The 20084-nt window shown below is 31.5% G+C and overlaps 3 protein-coding genes across 6 annotated transcripts in view; 1 reads left to right on the top strand and 2 right to left on the bottom strand.

The window, feature by feature from the left end:
• Window positions 1-4770, bottom strand: part of LOC130894475 (E3 ubiquitin-protein ligase HECTD1) — a 35982-nt gene extending 31212 nt beyond the window's left edge. For 2 of the 4 annotated variants that reach the window (XM_057801341.1, XM_057801343.1), the window contains exons 1-2: window positions 4347-4648; window positions 4006-4067 (exon numbers count right to left, since the gene is read on the bottom strand). The gene's annotated coding sequence lies outside the window, so the exon portion shown is untranslated. Of the gene's footprint in view, window positions 1-4005; window positions 4068-4346 lie in introns of all 4 variants that reach the window. The other 2 variants (XM_057801340.1, XM_057801342.1) reach the window with 2 other exon arrangements.
• A 172-nt stretch (window positions 4771-4942) lies between these two features.
• Window positions 4943-19396, top strand: LOC130894486 (etoposide-induced protein 2.4 homolog). Its single transcript, XM_057801359.1, has 6 exons — window positions 4943-5100; window positions 5471-5661; window positions 7289-7544; window positions 14064-14407; window positions 17097-17171; window positions 19149-19396. The coding sequence occupies exons 1-6, from the start codon at window positions 5089-5091 to the stop codon at window positions 19234-19236; spliced, it is 966 nt and encodes a 321-aa protein (XP_057657342.1). The 5' UTR covers window positions 4943-5088; the 3' UTR covers window positions 19237-19396.
• LOC130894488 (leucine-rich repeat-containing protein 15-like) lies at window positions 8707-12747 on the bottom strand. Its single transcript, XM_057801361.1, has 2 exons — window positions 12274-12747; window positions 8707-9540 (listed from the first exon to the last, which is right to left on the bottom strand). The coding sequence occupies exons 1-2, from the start codon at window positions 12692-12694 to the stop codon at window positions 9038-9040; spliced, it is 924 nt and encodes a 307-aa protein (XP_057657344.1). The 5' UTR covers window positions 12695-12747; the 3' UTR covers window positions 8707-9037.
• Window positions 19397-20084: the final 688 nt, after the last annotated feature.

Raw genomic sequence — 20084 nt, 5'->3', positions numbered from 1 at the left:
TGTTGAAATTGTATGCATTTGTTAGGTTTAAAATAGAATTAATTTCACTTTTTACCGCATATACAGGTGTTATAAGTCAGACAATTTTAATACAAAATTGTTGATAAACTTCAGATTTAATACGGTAGATTGTCCAATATTATGAAATTCAATAGGGTTCTAAAAACTATTAAAAAACTTGTGAATTTCATAGCTGATGTTGAAGAAATGTGAAGTTATTGTTATATAAAATAAATATACAGAGTGAGTTTTATGTATGGACGCCTCAATTATCAAAGGAAACGTTGTGATACGGCCGGTATTATGGTGGTATTTACATTTTTGTCAGATCTTTCCTTTTTCAGAGAAAATAATGAACTTTGTGATTTCAAATGGATCACCCTGTATTTTTTTCGCTTTACGAAATCCTTATTATTTTTCATCTAATGTTCCCTATACCTAAATACCATAATTTCCGCCGTAAGTTAAAATAATACATTTAGATGGCTATGACTACTATAATAATAAATTTTACGAGAGACTATGGAACTCCAGAGAATTACACCTAGCAGCTAGAGCCATTCCACATTCTGGACTTTCTAAGATCAAATAGATAAATTGTAATCACTGAGAATCCCAAGTGCCACAGTAAAAGAATGGGATGAAATAGATCCTTGGGTTACATTGTTCATAACATCCGATACATACATTCATTATCATTTTATAAAAAAAACAACAATCTAAATATGTATTAACTAAAAAGATGACATTGCTAGGGTTTTTGTTACAAAAAATGTTTCAAAATAACAAAATATCAAGTAATAGCATAGCCGGTAATTTTGGACCAACCTTTTAATTCATTTAAATAAACAGGATATGAATGGATATAGAGAAAAAACACAAAAGTAAGTTTTGCTTAAGTAAGGTAAAAAAATACAAAGACTAATCAGGAAAAAGAGCATGTAAGAGAAAAACGTTTTCCTTCAGACAGATATCTAATGATGTTGTAATTAGTCAGTTGAAATGATTCTCATAAACTTATAATTCTCCAGGAATTACTGGATTATTATCCTTATAGAAGACTGCAGTTATGTAAACAAATTAAGTATGAGACATGAACATTCTAGGAAAGAATATTCTGATGAATCTATGGATAAATCGACAAAATTAAGCACAGTACGAAATCAAGTTATAGGACAATCTTCTATCCAAAACTATGTGAAATACAATAATTAGTTTCCTAACTTTATTCATGCTAATGTTGCAAATAGAGATATCTAGTTTCAATAATATGGTAGTCCTCCTCATTTCAATGCCATCTTTACAGGCAGTTGGAAAGGTAAAAAGTGATCTATTGAATGATCACTAAGAACACAGATGTTTATCTTTAAATTTTTTACTGGAAAAGCAAATACCAAATCATATCTATATTGAACATAGGAAGCGCTAAATGAAATTTGAAGTCTGTTAATGTGTACAAAAAAGAAAAAAAAAATAAGCAGCATTATTAGCCTGAATAATTTGTTTCAAGAGTTTTATGAGTTTTTCTCACTCACTACTATCCCTTTGATAAAACAAGATTGAAATTTTAAACTTGGAATATACATTTTATATATTAAATCATAATAAATTTATAAAAAAGCAAATTTAGAAACAATTCATAAGCAAAAGTTTTTTATGGATTCAATTGATTTTATTTATACTATACCTTTTAAAAATAAATTATGGAATGCCTTAAATATTAAGAAAACATATACCAGTTGACTTGTTTATTAATACAACAGTTTATAATGGCATTGAGGTTTTAACACACACTTTTCACATAAAAACTAATTGGCATGAAAAAAATAACACATATTTTTCATCTATATTGCTTATTATCTCAATTTGAATATTTACTTAAATTGGAAAAAAAACATCCATTGGCACTACTATTTGAGAATAGAATGATACGGATTATTCTATTTTTGACCCAATTGATATTATTAAGATTGAAATAAGCCAGGCATGAATTATTGATAAATATATATTTACATATGTTCACTATAGTTAAAATTTTTAAATTTTCATGCTGCAAAGTAGTTCAAGTTTAAAGTTTTGGTTCCAAAATTCTATAAAGAGTGAAATGTCGGGTCATACAAATGAGTGATATATGTAGAATAAATATTAGAAAAAATTGCTACTATAGATACTAATTTTTACTAATGAAATTGCTGCTTCTCTCCTCTTATTCACACAAACACACCTTCAATTTTTCAAAGAATAAAGTGAAAAAAAGAGAACAACAAATTAATATAAACCAGCACAAAAATTTAAATGGAGAAAAATAATAGACAAGAAATAATAATGAAAAAAGTTTCATTACAATAACAAAAGCTTTTCGATTGAAAGGTAGATGAAACAAGAGAAGCAGAAGGAGAGTAATGTAATAAAAAACCCAATACCAGAAAAACCAGTATAAGGAAAAAGTATCTATTAGGCCAGCACAGTACATGTTTTGAGGCAATCGTCAAAAATCATAAAAAATGAGTTTTTAATTAACTTCCGAAGAATTAATTAAGATCCCAAAACAAACTACAAAAAAGGAAAACTTATAATTGGGAAAACTAGTGAATCAACACTTTACTGAACATTGGGAGTAAGGTCATGACTAAAGTTATTCTGGAAAGACTTAGAGCCACAAATTATGAAAAAATTAAGCTGGTTTCAGAAGTTATTGCATGAATCTTTCATTGACCATATTGTAACAGAAATAATACTGGAGCAAACAAAAGAACCAAATGAAGATATCTGTTTAAATTTTATAGACTTCGAAAACTAGAAGACTTTGAGTTAGAGGAAGATACATGTGTATTAAAAACAAATAGAAATCTTATGCAAGAGAAAACTATATAATAGAAAGATGTTGCAGTTATCTGCAGAATTTTCGGGCCGAATAGAATAGAAAATAGACATAATGAAAAAAAGGAGATGGATATTTCGTAGACCAGCAACAAATATAACCAGACAAACATTTAATCACAATTCAACTGGAAGGAAAAGTGGCAAACCTGTACAAACATAAAGAAGTATCGGGAACGAACTGCTACAGATATAATTAATATGGAAAGAGGCTACAGAAATAGCCAAAACAGAAGAAAATGGAAAGCCATTGTCAACAAAAGTGGATGAAATCCACATAACGACTCATGAGGATAGTGATCTCATCATCTTAAAAACTGCTGAAACAGCAACCTTTTGCTCCATTGGGAGCTATATTTTAATTATGAATTATAGAATTGTAATTAAATAGGTAGTAGAAAATATGCAAATACATAATCTGATAAATAATTCTACAGCACTAGAATTTTAATTTATCTGAACATAATTGAATGGTTTAAAAACATAATAAATTATCAATTCATAAATATATATGCAACTTATGAAAAGTGTCTTTTGATGTGAAACTGTATTTTTTGTTGGATATTGTACTTCCAATTGCTTATTTGCAAAAAGATATGCGGTTACAGTTTTTTGTTTGTGAAAAGGTATTTTTTACAATTTCAAATTCTTACTTATATGCATAATGCAAATACTTTTGTGTTCCCTTTGTGTATTTGACATTGCACAAATTTACTTACTGTCATTTTTGTCTTTACTTTTTTCATTAAGAAAGGGATATTATAACAAAGAATAAAATAAAACTAAGTGAATCCTGAAAAAGAGCAATAAATTAGAAATAACACTTCAATAAATATGGATTTATTTACTATTTCCTTATGCACTTAATGTTTCTTTGTTAAAATAACCCAGTAAACATGTTTAAGGATACATTTTATTTTTATATCTCCAATAAAAACTCAAATTAATCATGATGTTTTATAAGATAGGAACAAAATTTAATAAGTAGTTTATTATATGCATATATATGATTATGAATGTTTTTGTCAGATAAATATGTACGTAGGAGGGTGGCACTTAGAAAAATAGTAATTTTGTATAACAAAAAAATGTAATAAAAAAGTTTATTGTATGATTTGTACTTACCACTGAATGTGAAATTTCACAGCTCAGGATAGCAGTCCACGATGGTTTCGAGCACAAAGTTTCTGAAATTTCATAAAAATATTTGTAGAAGCATGTGATATACTTTAGCGAGTTGGATATCTTCTGCCATCAATTTAATCAATAAAGAGAAATAATAGAGAAAAACTAATCAATTGTTTTCTAAAGAATCTGAATGCTACCGAAAATATTGTGTAAGGAGGGAGTTTAAAAGCAATTTAATAAATGGTGACATATCTACTGACAATGAATTTGTGCCCACTTTTTCTACGCAAATAATGGAAACTTCTACAGCCAAATATGACATTGCCTAAACCACTTACCCGTCTATAACCTATTCATACACCCATATTTTGGTATTAATTGTCCAAAAGGTTGTTATATTTACGTTTAATAGAGAAAATTTTCGAAAAATACACAATAAAATATTTATATGTTCACGTTCACCTGCACTGTACTTCGCATTCAGTACGTCAAGGCAAAACAGTGTTGCCAGTTATTAAAAAAATGAACTTACGTATTTATATGTTATTTTCAATATATAAAAAGTCCTATTTTTAACATTCGATTCATACATAATAGTTTGTCTCGAGAAGTTTTAGAAAAAAAATATAGCATTTGATTTTACAATGTTGTTTATATTAGCAGGAAACGATAATAATAAATTAAACGAGAGTTTACAAATACGCAAACCTAACCTAATAGTTGTATAATGTCTTTAGATCAGAACTCAAATAGTAATAGACTGAAAAATTAGAAATAAATAAATATCACTGAGAATGACTCAGTAGTGTACACCAGGGTACACTATTGCACTAAATATTATGGTATCGTCACAAACCACGTTTAGCTTGAATGGCTCTGACCAATAGAAGTCCAAGAAATTGAATTTTCATCTTGTCAACGTCAAAAAGGATAATTTAAATCAGCTGTTGTTCTGTAATGGAGATTTTTTCTGTTTGATGTAGTTGTAGTAGGAACTAGATTAATAATGTTCCTTAATTTTTGTATAATAATGATTGTATAGGAAAACTGTATTTTATAACAAAAATTTTAGTTAGAAACATGGAAGTGAAAGTAAGTATGTCATTATTTTATATAGAAATGATTTAAATAAATTTATTTTTACATTAAACTTTGTGAGTTGATATGAATAATTTTAAATAATACGCACTTATAAATAATAGGCGGCTTATGCCTCGATTATACATTTTCAATTTTTTTACTTCCATTATGTCTATTATCTATTAAGTGATGTAGGTTATAATCAATTTTAGATCAAGTCGATCTTTTTGAATAAATACCAGAATTATTTTCTAAATTTTACTTAGAAGTATTTTATAAAAAAATAAAAGTTTATTCATTGGTAATGATCATATCTTATGTTGACTTTGTAATATTAATTGTTATATACTTTATTAAGCTAAATTCCATTATTTTGTTTTAGAATTTATTGTATGCAGTAGCTAAAGGTGTCTATGATAGTTTTAGAGGAATGTATGCTGTTTTATATCTAGACAAAGAAATTAATGAACGCAAAATTACTAGGCAATCCCCAAATAGAATAAATTCTGTTGTAAGGCAAAAATCCATAAATAATAAAGATAGCACACCAATAAGGCAACTAAAGAAAGATGAGTAAGATAATTTATTTTAAAATTATCAACACAGTTCTGTGAAAAAAGTAATTAATTCCATGTCTGGCATGTCCTTCAATTCAAAACTTCAATGCATCAAGTCTGCCTGTTTGCAGTTGAAAAATTCTCATTTATTAATAAGCATTCAATATATTTTAAAAGTAGTGATTTTTAGCAACTAATTTTTTCTCTTATGCCAGATGTATCAGTTATTGTTTCATATTTATAGCTGTAAGTAATGGACAAATGTTTTTATAATGAACAACCAAACTTATTATAGTTTATATCTGCATAGTAAACTGTTTTCTTAACTATAGTTTATTTATCTGCAGTCATATTTATGGCTATATTTTATAAATTGTCTATGGCAATTTAATTTTGTTTGTCAGGCCTTTTCAAGTCCAACTGCAGAATTGCAATTGAACTGTTTAGAATATTGGATTTCAGGTATTATATTGTGTATGGGAAAGGACTATGAGGTGTATTCATTCAATAGAATTCTGAGAAATCTTGATAATGCTTGGTGTTTCCCAAATAGTGGTTTCTATAAATTTTTACCTGCATTTTTGTAGATTTTAGAACAAATTGCTCAATTTCCTGCTTTATGTTCTCTTATTAAAAAAAATTAATGAAATTCATAAAGATTTATACTACTTATTGGTTCCTGAATAACCTAAACTGATATTTCTAGGCATTTTGAAGATTTTTCTTTTTAAATTCTAGTCCACCCTGTAAGATTTGAGAAAGATAGTGTTGCTTTAACTTTTTTGATACAGAAATAACAAACTGAACTTGATAAAACATATATTACTTTCCCTCTCAAAAGCTTTGTGATAGTTGAAGATATTTTTAAAAAATCAAATCACTTCTCATTTTTTTATCTGCTTATATCCATTGATTTCTTCAAAAATCATTTATTAGCAATCGAAAAGGTCGTTTTTTGTATCTTTGTATTATTATTTTCCACTTTTTTATCAATTTAAAAGTGTTTAGAAAGTAATATTACTTATTGGCTCCTAAATAACCCAAACTAATATTTCTAGGCATTTTGAAGATTTTTATTTTTGAATACAAGTCCACACTGTAAATTTTGAGAGAAATAGTGTTGCTTTAAATGTTTTGATAAAGTAATAACAAAGTGAACATGATAAAACATAGATTACTTTCTCTCTTGAAAGTTTTGTTGATAGTTGAAAATATTTTTAAGAAATTAAATCATTTCTCATTTTTTCAAACCAATTATATCCATTAGTTAATACAAGAATCAATCGTCTGTAATTGAAAAAGTTGTTCTGTAGATTTGTATATTATTATTTTCCACTTTTTAAATATTTAAAAGTGTTGAAAAAGTTTTTTTTTTAAATTTCCAATGCAGCATAATTGGATCATCTATTCTGTTATCTCAAAGCATGTAACTATTTAGAGAGGTACTTCTCAAGAATAAGTTTCTCGTGCTTTATGATGCTTTATTTCATACTCTAGTATACTTGAATGAAAATGATTTTTTCATGTATATACAGTTTGTAATACTCGTTACGACATGTTTCTTTCATTTGCAAAATTATTTGATATATAAATAGTTACACATTGTTAATAATGATTGTTTTGTGCTATGAATGATATTTCAGAGAATCGAAAGTAATGAAGAGAATTGTACATTGTGGGATATTGAACGGAGGAATTTTTTTATTCAGTATACTTTTATTCGAATATGGACTACTTCCTTCCATAAATAGTTTATTAAGAATCATATTTGGAGCTGAATCCATTATGGGAAAATTGGTGTGGTCTTGGATAGAACCGACTTTATCTTTTATATTCAAGACTGTGTGGGTCATACCATTATTTTTATTGAGTAAAGTAGTAAATGCTCTATGGTTTCAGGTAAGTGAATTTTTTCATATACCCAAGAAAACATACTTTTTTGGTGATTGTGAACAAAATTTTTTTATCAAATGTGACTAATGGTATTATAAAAGGGTAAATTTGACAACTATTGTATACTGGGGTGCTTTTAGAACCATGCCTAGATCACCCATCACTACTTTGGTGTTTTTAAGGTCTCAAATAATTTTTTAATAGATTGTGAAAATATTTTTTAACAAAATATGACTTTGATTAATGATTTTACCAAGAGAGTGGCAAATATTGTTTATTGGAATGATAAGACTTTTTCCAACCAATTCTGAAATCAGCAGGTAAATTTATTTACAGTGTTTTTATGTTTTTGAGTTCTATGAAGGGATTACTTGATATGCCGAAATACAGTTTCATGCTGTTTTGTCTACTGTTTGATTTGTCATATAAAAATTATTTTGGAGTGATTTTCTTAAGTTTGAATCGTTGGAGCACCTCTATAACCCCATATCATATTTACAAATCGTTTTGTAGTGGTAGTTTCATCATTTGTAGTAGAAGTCTTGACGGCTTATAGTAGGTTACAGTTTTGTCTTATTTTGGAATTGTGATTATATATGCAGTTTTAAATATTTGTAGCCATTTGTTAAAATGAATTATAGCATTAATGATAAATGTTATAAATATTTAAAATCAAAAATAAGGTGGAGAAGGCACAAAAATACTAGGAAATGTAAATAGAGAATTTTTTTGTACAATCAACAGTCAGACTTACAAAATGACTTAATCTGATGACTTGGGGGTTACTATCCTATGTTGGTGTGATGAGATTCCATTGATTGATAGCTTCTCTAACTTCCCCTTTTTTTTCGTGCTGGTTTTTCCCGATGATAGTAATCTTCAGTGTTATGTTAAGTCAGCTGGCTACTTCTGTAGTCTTCTAGTATTATTTGGTTCAAGTAGTAGTCTTAATATGACATTTAGTTGATTTTCTATTCTGTGATGGTGTTTTGTACTGTGGATTTTGATGAGATCTCCCACAAAAGATATCTCATCTTCATGCAGTATTTGGTTCAAGAAATATCAGGGTGGATTAGTCAGCATACGTAGAATTTTTGACTGGTAAAAATTATTTGTATCTTTATATTATGGCACTGATTCAATATGTAATAAAATAAATCAACACGAAGACTGGTAGACTATTTAATATATTGGTAAACAGCGTACTAAGATCATCATTTGATTTAAAGAAAAAGCACAATATTGAGTGTGACGGTTAAGGTTTTCCATATATCTATTTGAAAATGACCTCAAAAGTTTGAAGTTTGCAAAGAATTGTCAGATATTTTTCTGTGTAATTATATATTTAAACAATTTCTTATTTTTTTCAAGATTCTTAATAAATAGCACTATTTGTTTGCAAAGAATTGTCAGATATTTTACTGTGTAATTGTATATTTAAACAATTTCTTATTTTTTTCAAGATTCTTAATAAATAGCACTATTTGTTTGAAAGTATGTTAAAAAACTTCCTCTAAGAAATTAATCGTGAATCCTGTATATTTACAAGATTCTATGAACTTCTCTACATCTTTTTGGTTCTTATCTGCAGTTCGAATACCAATATTTTCTAAATTAGAAAAAATTCGAGTCAAGTTGTTTATCGACACGCCTTCATTTATCCATTTCGTTGGTATTCCAATAAGTCTTAGTTCTTTTTGATTTTTAAAAACATTTTTATCCGGTGAAGAAACATCTAAATTCAATAGTTCAAGATTTTGTAGATTGTAGAGGTTCTTGAAGGTGTTTTCTTGGAAATTAGAAATTTTGTTGTTGCTCAAAATTAAGTGATTCATGTTTTGTAAATCTTCAAAACTGTCCGGGCTTATTTCCGTCAAATTGTTTCCTGCCAAATTTAGGTAAGTAATTTTATTTATGCCTTCCAAGTAAGCTTTCGTTAAACATTTGATGTTTTGATTGGTAATTGTTAGATGTTCTAAATTTGGTACACTCTTGAAAGCTCCTACAAAAGAAAATCATGTTTCGAACTCTTCAATTAATTGGATTTTCATAAATTTTGATATGATCAGAACAAATATTTCCTATTAGGGTTTTCCTTACATCAAATATATACAGGGTTGTTGTTTTTTTGTCTTTTGAAGATGTAATCGAAGTAATAAAAGCTAAAAGGTACCCAGAGGGCACTATAGTGTAGGTGATGAGATTCAAACACAAAAAAGTGGATCATTGAGAAGATGGAGAAAGAAACTTTCTGTACAACTGATTTAAGTGCATAACATGTAGAGGAAATTTATTTTGCTCAAATGTCAGTATGTACAGTCCATTTTAAAGAGTCGCTTGTTTGAAATTTTGTAACAAATACTTTTCTTAAATAATTCACTCGTAATAACAAAGGCTTTATTGCCTATTAATAAGAACAATATAAGAAACATCTTTACAATAAGACTTCTTACATAGAACTAGGCCTGTTAATGCACACGTCGTGCGCATGAGCTCTCCCACACATACAAGAGACCATGCGTTCTCCTCACTACGATACACATGCGCATAAATATAAATATAGTACTCTTAGTATTAGTGTGATGAATAAAGTTGGAGTAGGTCAGTGTCTAGGTTCAAAACAAATCCATTTGAGTAAGAAATCTACACGATTGAGAGGTTTTATTACTTGATAACGATGTTTAAGGTGAAAGAAATGCATAATTATCATAGAATGATACTAAAAACAAAATTTATAAATACTTAACCTAAAAATATTTATTTTGATTGTATTGCGAAAGATAATTTGATTCATACTACAAATATTTTCACTTGGAATGTGCCTCAAAAACGATGTAACATCTCTATGACTTTAACAGTAATTCAAGTTTGTTTTCTTTGGAATTCGCATATTAAAAAAGGCAATATAACTACACCATTAAGGGCTAATTTAACAAAAGAAGTTTAAACCTCAAAGTCGTTTTTTTAAGTTTTTGTATACTGAAAAACTTGCCAGTTTAAACGTTACCGGCGGTCAGGGGGTAGTTTAAACTTTAGTTTGCCATGAAACGAGGATCCGAATCTAACTTTTTGAAATTTTTCACATTTTTACAATTTTATAAAGGGTTTATAAAGAATGATTGAAGATTTGTTCTTTATACGAGGCATATTTTTTAAGTAAGTACCGTTTTGTTATTAAAAAAAGAAGTGTAAGGATATCGCAATAATTTTATTTTTACATGAAAGCCTGTACCTTAATCTACTTTTCTACATAATTTCCGTGATTATTGAGGCACTTGTCATAAAGTGGCACCAGTTTTTGAATACCCTCCTCATAAAATTCTGCCGTCTGATATGTTAACCACTGTATCACAACTGTTTTGACTTCGTTATCGTCTTGAAGACGCTGACCGCCCAGGTGTTTCTTCAAGTGCAGGAACAAATAGTAGTCGCTGGGCACTCACTTTGCCACGTCTATTGTTCTGGATTGCACGACGTAGATTGTTCAATGTTTTACAATAAGACGCTACATTGATTGTCTTATTACGAGGCCGAAACTCCCCTAGCAATACTCCTTTTCTGTCCCAACAAACTGTGCACATGATTTTCCGGGCAGAAATTGTTTGCTTAAACTTCACTTTTGGGTGATGATGAATGTCGCCATTCCATGGATTGTTGTTTCGATTCTAGTGTGACGTAGGCCACCCATGTTACGTTACCAGTAACAATTTGGTCTAAAAAATATTCACCTTCATTGTGGTACCGCTCAAGGAAAGTCAATGCACTGCCTAAACGTTGGGTTTTGAGAAAATCCGTCAACATTTTTGGAACCCAACGTGAACACAATTTCCGGTATTTCAAGTTCTCGGTCACAATGCGATACAAAACACTACGATAATATTGAGGAAGTAGTCGCACAATGATGAAATTGTAAAGCTTCTGGTCTCTCACCTTTTTGTCCACTTTCTGCACCAAATCTTCATTGACGACCGAAGGACGCCCACTCCGTTCTTCATCATGCACATTTGTGCGGCCATCTTTAAATGCTCTCACCCATTTCCTTACCATTCCATCACTCATAATGTTTTGTCCGTAAACTTCACAGATCTCGCGATGAAAATCGATCGGTTTTACACCTTTAGCACTCAGAAATCGTATAATAGCCCGTAATTCACAATCGGCGGGACTCACGATTGTCGGAGGCATCTTAAACACATTGTGTAACAATGTACACAATGAAGAATTAAGCTGTAATGCCGTCAGTGCGTAGACAAGAGATGTAGGTAACGCCGACCTTGGGGTTGCGGCGGCGGAATCGCAAAACGGTACTTACTTAAAAAATATGCCTCGTATTTGATGAACTCGACGTTGATGATGAAGAAATTATCAACATTGTCGACGCGCCGAGAAAATAAAAAGGTTATTCGTTCTAAAGGGAATCTTTAAATTACCCCACATTTTTTAAATTAATATGTTGTATTGAAATCAACCGTTTTCGTCCGTAATTGTGAGCACACTACACTGTCTTGTGGAATTTTTTGATGTTTTCTGGAGTAACCACCTCAATTGGACGACCAGAAAGGTTGTTGTGTTTATGAAGTTGGTACTTCATAAACGTCATATGGATTTGACAATGGCAGCGCCATCTATGTGTCCGTCACACGACTTATTGAATGATAGAGTAATCATTAAGTGAGAGAATTTATTTCAGTGAAACTTTTTATTTCTAAATATAAAAAGTGTGCGTCATACTCACCCTTTACGACCGTTAAATTTCTGTTATCGTTTATGATGAGCGTTGTCAAATTTCGGCAACATTTTTCAAAAAATTCCTCGTCGATATTTGGAAATTCCACATTTTTTATTATATACAAAAAATGTAAACTTGTCAAATTTGGCGAAAATAATTTAATCCTTGATAACTGAATATCTATATGCTGCAATATTGGAAAATTTGTAAATACCTTATTGTCAATATTGCTTGATATGTTTCTCAAAAACACTGAGGTGGTGATGTTAGTAAGTGTCTCGTTTTTTTGCCCGAACGTCGTTAATTCCGAACTGTTTATCAGATTTGCACAGTGAAGACCGTACGGTTCATTCATACATTTTGAGGAATTTGATTTAAAATAACTCAAAAAAATAATTGTTAACGAACAATATTTCAAATTCACCATCAAGATTTTTTTAAAAGTAGTCTTTATGAAATAAAACGAAGTTAATATGCATTTAGAATGATAAGCATGTTTATAGGTTTTGTGCATTCAAGTTCAAAAGTCATTGATTATTAACTAACTTTTATTTTTATATTTTCCATCAAAATATTGAAGATAATCTAATTTAGCATTAATTTGATTTCTTCCTCATTTTTGTATGCATCATTTTCATATTTTTAGCGTCGTTTTTTTTGATAAGTCAACTATTGTCTAGAAGGGGCATTTTTGTCACAAGATATCGTGAGATTGGAATTTTTCTTTTTCTGAATCCTCTGACCGTTCTGATCATAGACGCGATAATATGTAGTGACGTTAGGTCTAGGATAACTTCCACTACTGCCGTTGGACTGGTCTTCATAGCCCCTGTGATGCAGCTGACTTCTAGTTTCTTTACCGTGTCCAAGTGTCGTCTAGTCTACTATTGAATTTCATGTACCAGACGATTATTCCATAAGTTATTATTGACCTTATAATCCATGATGGCCGTTGTGGCTTTACTCCTGAGTTAGTTAATTCTTGTTGTTATTCATGAGGATTTATTTTAAGATGTTCCCATTTAGGTATTCCGGAGCTCTTAGGCCATTTCTACCGAGAAGAAAATTGATAATATTAGTCCTATGAAACGGTCAGTTGATGGGCGATAATTCATTCCTTGTAGATTGTTTGAAGAGTTGTTTTGGCTTTCAAGCCGCTCTAAACCTTACCTAAAAAGATATTTTGTGTTTGATTATGTATCTCCTTATTCTGTCTTCTCCCAAAGAACACTTTTTGTGGATTTTTTTTTTGTTCCACTTTCCAAAGTAGTAGCAGATTACGTGTTCTGCTGCGACCACCAGATTATCATTTCTGAATATTATGAGAAGCACCACAGACTTCTTGCAGACGTGGTCATGAATATTTTTTATTATTTTAGTCTTGTTTCTTCATCTATAGCCATCCATACAGTTCGTTGTTGGTCCAAAAGATAGAGTCGTTGTCCCTTATTTGGTAGTGCAGTCTGCTTTCTCATTGCTTGTTACACCTTGTTGGTCTAGTAGTCATTTGTATTCTGTTAGCTAGTGCTTTGTGAGTTTGTTTACACTCCCACGCTAGCTTGAACTTTAATAACTTTTAGGGACTTCAATGCTGCTTGGCTGGAAGAATGTAAATGTGTTGCTTAGCTAGTTTTGCATTAATGTTTGGTCCTCTTCTGTTTCCATACTTGATTTCTTAGTTGTTGGACTGCTTTAGCTTATACTCCATCTTGCTTTTCTGTAACATTTTTTATTTTTCGTTGTTATTATTTTGATTTGATTTCCACTATGAAATAATAAAATAACTTTTGTTTTAGGATATAGCCGATTCAGCTTACAGACATAGCAGAGGAAGACCGGTATTTTCGCAGAGCATTAGTAAAGTGTTGGCCGATTCGATTTTCAGTATACTCGTCCAATTTTTATTTTTAATACAAGCTACGGCTGTGAGCTACATACCTATATATGTAGTTGGATATACTTTATCGATGGTACAGATGTGCATGTTATATTCTCTATACGCATTTGAATATAAATGGTTCAATATGGGTTGGGAATTACATACAAGATTATCCTTCATCGAAAAGCATTGGCCATATTTTATAGGATTCGGTTTACCGATGGCGGTTTTTACACAACTATCTGATTCTTGGGTAATAAGGTTAGTAGTCGATGATAATAATGAAAAAATTAGAAACGAATAATAAAATGTATTATTTCGGTCGAGGTATTTATTAACTGCCCCCTTCGTGGTTCACGAGTCATATGGGCTGGGCTGCATTTTTTGCTCCCCGTTGAAAGTGAGCGCCATCTAACTATCAGATACGACAACTGGGCGTCGGCCATATTATCGTAAACAAACCAGGGTGATCATAGCACCATACCCTTTGTTTTCCAATTCTTTCAAATATTTACTGAAAGATGGGAATCTATGCTGTAGTGAACTGTATTCAGTTCATTTCTGGGGAGGTGATGGAGGAAGGCCGCTTGGAGACTGGCTGCTGTTCACCTACCCAAATAAACTCCGGGTAGTAAAGACATCAAAACTAAAGGAGGAAAGCCACCGACATTCAACTTCAGGAAGTTCTTACCTTTTTCACTGATTCATTCGTGCTTCTGCAGAGCTAAAATCTATCTTCCTTATTTCCTTGACGGGCAGGGCTGTCATTGGATATTTCAACCATCCATAAAATTGAGTCAAAGCCTCTGTAGCCTTAGCATCAACTTCCAAAAGAAAGATTGTTGCTGCAACATGAGAGCAGGTCTTCGACTTCCCTGCCGTGTAGTTACAGTGCCCAGTTACTATGTTGCCGGTCTTACCAGCAAGTATCCACAATATCAGAGGCTCAAGAGAATGGTGAACCTGCAGATAAGAGTTTCATTTTGATTACAGACAAACAAGAGGAAATAAGAACACTATGGTGCCGCATGCACAACAAAAGGAATACAAACCTCGCCAAGCACTATCATACATTTCCCTGGCAGCACTTTCACGTGGTTAGGTTAGAGGTGAGGAAATTGTAATTCTTGATAGCTTCGGGTAACAACCACACTCCTGAACTTCCTTCTGAAGAGTCAATTTCTCATTATATACTCTCAAAAACGCCAAACTTCATCAAACAATAATCACTAGCAATGCTCCGGTACATTCTCTTTTCTCTAAACGCATCAACAATAACAACATGACCGACGCCTTGATGTCATGACTCCTCAATAGATGGCGTACTGCCGGGAGTTCGTGCACCCTGAGAATGAGTTGTACTTGGTATTGGAAGATATTGGAAATTAGCGGTGACATTTTTCTGAGAAACTCGTTTCCGTTGAAATTTTGTTGTGTATGACCTCCGATTATACTGGAAATAAATGTAATGCCATTTTTAGAATCTGTGATGAATTTCACTGCAGCTGTATTTTGTGTACGTTTAAACCACGTTGCGGCGATCGTCTGGACTCGAAATAACTTAATGAGTTCATTTAAAAATGAGAGGCTTAGGTGTTCAAAACATGAGAATAAATGCAAAACGGTCAGCTAAAGAAAATTTTTTAAAACTATTAGAAATATGAAAAATGAAACCTTTTTGACTGTATAACTATTTATGTCTTAGTAACTGTTTTGTATAAGAACAAGCATTTTTGAAATTGAGTGATTTAGGAAAGAATCTTGGTTAGAAACAACTACCAATGTTGAATTTCTTTTACCAAGCACCTATAAGTATACTATGGCTTTGTCTTCCGGAGAAGAATTGTTGGCAATGAACAGACAGTAGACAATTAATATGGTCATCCATGCTAGAAAAACAAAGAAGACTTGAAAAATTAAAATCTAAAACATCGTTTATATTAATTTTTTTTAAATGCTCCCATCTGTCTTCTGATTTTAATTGTTAAGGAAGTAGTGTTTATTTCTGAACAATATTTTATTTAAATTTTATTAACGGAATTGTAACTGCCGATATAATTGGTGATATTTGTGCAGTATATAAGGGCACTGGCGTAGTAAACGACGTAATTCCCCCTAATGTATCGGTTTGCCATTAATCCCCTGCTTCACCATCAGTTTTTACTTCCATTGAAACGCCTGCCCCCAAATCATTTAGGAACCTTCTCCAAAAGCCACGTTTTCATTTATGGAACACTGCGTTAATATTTCTCCAGATCTACAGACACACTCTTGTTTATCGGTCCAATTAACTTCTCCATTGGCATATTTGTGAGATAAAATTAATTTGGAATCAGTAGTTGACTTTTGTGGCTCAAGGTTAGTTGCCTTGAATCTTCTTCTGACTGTCTAGCCACTCCTAGCGTTTCATTGAATTCTTGTTAGACTTGAACACTGGTGAGGGCACGATTTCTCGGCAGTGTGCTGGCAATTAATATCAGATGAGCAATTTTTTCTTCCGGAATCGCTTCTTCGTTGAAAGTTGAAACAGCAGACTGACTCGAGTTCACTGCACTGGTCGCTTTGCGCTGACTCTGTTGCTGACTAGTTGCATCCATTTTCATGTGGAATTCTTGTTTGTTGTTAACGAAGAAGTGTATAGATTGACCTTTGATTGCTAACTTATAGTGAAGGCTCAGGTAGATAAGAGTCAACTAACCCTAATTAGCACTAGTGTTAACAAGGATAAAAAGGGTGGTTATCGATAATAACATATTGTTGGACTATCAGAGCAAGATGCATTACAACATTTACTAAGAAAATGCTATTCAATGATGAGTTTTTTTGTCACGGCGATTGCAAGGGTATTGCCTGAGTTGATTTTTTTTGCTTACGAGTGTTTATAAATATTTGTTATTAATCTACAAATTTACATTATTATTACAGTATTAAATGAACTTTTTTTTTTCAGTGGATGTGTGTTTTCACTACTGTTTCCATTTTTCATAATAAGCGGAAACGAAGCTAGTCCGGTTCTTAATTCAAGGTGAGATTTTATTTAAAAAAAAAATTTTTGGTCGTTATTCGAGAATCTTTATTTCTCATTATCAGTGGCTTTATGCGTACAGTTTTTGCAACAATTTAAAAAAAACAATAAAATCGTTCTTTTCAATACTTTCGTGTTGAACATGAAATGAGAAAAGTTCTTTGTTCTTTTATATAAGAATTTATTGTATACGGATGGGATCCCTGCTCCGGATAGGATCCCTGCTCCGGATGGGATCCCTGCTCCGTAAGCAACTAATTGAAAAACACAGCAGTCAATTATTTTCAGGGATGTATTTGTATAAGATTAGAACGAAACATTTATATTTTTGTCTACCCAGTAACTAATTGCTTTTATAGATTACCCTAAATTTTCCAAAACTCCGAATCTCATAAACGATTCTTAAACTACTAACATGTGGAAGGTTTATCTTTGACAATAGGGGTTTATTTCGGTCAATATAGACATTTAAAATAACAAAAATTCCCGAAAAATATTGGTGGAGAGCTGAGGTTTACCATTACAAATAAAAATACCCACTGATCCTATGTGTGCTACAAAAATTACTCGGGATCCAAGGTCAAAATTTTAGGTTTTTGAATTTTTCTCGAAAACGATAAGCTTTATCAAAAAAAAAACCTTTAAACCAAAGTTGTAGATCTTAAAATTCTCTACAAAATCGTCCTAATGATTTTTTTTAAGTGTTACCATTCCTGAGATATAGCGATTATAAGAATCACCTGCCAAGTACTAGATATTACCTTATTTTTTATATTGTTTTGATTTCTTTAGTATTTCAATCAGATTCATACTCTTGAATACAGTCATATCTTCTTCGTTTTTTCCTCTTCTTCTTGCTGGATGTTCATAAATTGTTCAAATGTGACTGAGTCATTGGTTTCTTCATTAAAATCACAGGAATCTTCTTCTATTGTACTCAACTGAGCATTTGAGCAAGACTGACCTTAACAATTGGTAATGTAACAGTGTTACATTCCCATGTTATTGCCCATTATACAATAAAAGTGACAAGCAACTTTTTCTTCAGGTGATAAGGGTTTTTGATGGCAGTTTTATTATATATACTATATGTTTGAATTGCTCTTGATTGGCACCAGAATATTTAATGAATTTAGTATTGTTGTGTCTTTTAAGTGTTTCATTATCAAAATCTGGTAACATCCTTCTTTCTTCCCCTCCACAAAGCATCGGAGCCTTGTTGCTTTGTGTTTTCTTGTTATGCGGTCGTTTTGTACTTCTCTTCAAGTAACACAAGCGCTGTCAAATTGTCGAATTTATATCCGTTTTATATCACAAGACTAGACGCTAACATACGGTTTGTTCAAACCCATCAAAACCGTCCTTGGTATGGTCTGCGCAATAGAAATTACGTATTTCAACCGGACATTTGCCGTTCTACGAACGATTCTGTTTAGTGTTCCAACCGATTTAGGTATCATTTGTGAACTGTTTCCGGGACGGTCTTTTCGATACTTGGTTGATAGGAAGTACTGTTACAAGAACTGTGCATAGCCGGCGATTTCATCATTTAAATGGTTCCAAGAACAAATTAGCAGGTTGGAACAAACTTACTGTTGCGAACGGGACGTTGTCGTTCTCGTATGAGATGTATTCACCGCTACCGCTGTGCATCAGACGTCGATCGGAACGTTTACGCTCAAGTCAGACGCCGCATACAGCATTTAATAGGAAACCGAGGCTTGAACATAGTAAAATACCCGTTATCGATTAATTATAAGCTTAAATGATAAAAATCAAAAATAACTTTTACTGCTGTTTACAAATTTTCGACGTTAGATTGGTGAAAAACAAGTCATGAGTCAATATAATCAATAACAAAATTCGTGGCAACTTTCAAAAAATAAAATTTTGTAAACTAGTGTATGGGATTAATTGAACCAAAATTCACTATTTGGTAAATTAATTTTATAATCCTTATATATATTTTATTTTTAGTGATTACCCTCTGCACTTCTTCGCTCCTGTGATCGGTATATCGAATACGTTATTTACCAAAACCATAGGAGGTACACCTAAAAAATGAGATGATCGTGGTGGCTCAATTTTATTGTACATAACAAATTTAAGGGTATATTGTGTACATTATTATACATTGTTTTTAATTAACATGACGAGCTGAGGCTCCCTTTATATTTTCTTTATTATGACTTGATATGTTTGTTAATAAAGTTTTTTTATATAAATATATTTTTTTACTTTATTGTCTTGAATTTTGTTTATGAAGAGTGTTGATGAAATAGCTTTGGGAGGAATACTAAACTTTGAGTTTCAGTTATTTTTGTTTGTTTCTTCTTGAGCTAAGCTCTTTATTCCAAAATGATGTTTGCAAAAGAATATGTTTGTAACGTTTCACAACTTTTTTATGGAGCATAACAAGTCTGAATTGTACTCTACCGCGTCTGACTCCCTTATTCCTTATTAGGGGACTAATTTTGGCTTTGGACCACGCAAGCTGTTGTTAGTGTTGGTGCAAACAGTGTGTTCAGTATGAATATCACCAACGGTTCCAGAAATTTCAACTTAGTTCAGCAGCTCCATACTGGACGGTTTTTGAACTGATAGATATTTACAGCTGAACACTTTTAATCTACAATTTGTACATACTACAATGGTGGCTATCCAGATCAACTATATTGTGATGGATTCCGACAATATTGTTTGTTCTACTAATCAAATTCACGTCGACTGGGGGTCCGAACTTGAACTACTGTAACATTTTTTGTAAAATACTAGCAAATTTAAATTTTATTCACGGCGCGTAGTTTGAATTATTTGAAGGTAGTTCATAGTTCTATATCAAAACTAATGAATTTTCAAATTTATGTTTCTGTTAATATTTCTCAAAATAGCATATTTTCAAAATATAATATC

This window comes from Diorhabda carinulata, chromosome 5 (genome assembly GCF_026250575.1).
Source record: "Diorhabda carinulata isolate Delta chromosome 5, icDioCari1.1, whole genome shotgun sequence".
NCBI lineage: Eukaryota > Metazoa > Arthropoda > Insecta > Coleoptera > Chrysomelidae > Diorhabda > Diorhabda carinulata.
This window is presented reverse-complemented; position numbering and strand designations above follow the sequence as displayed.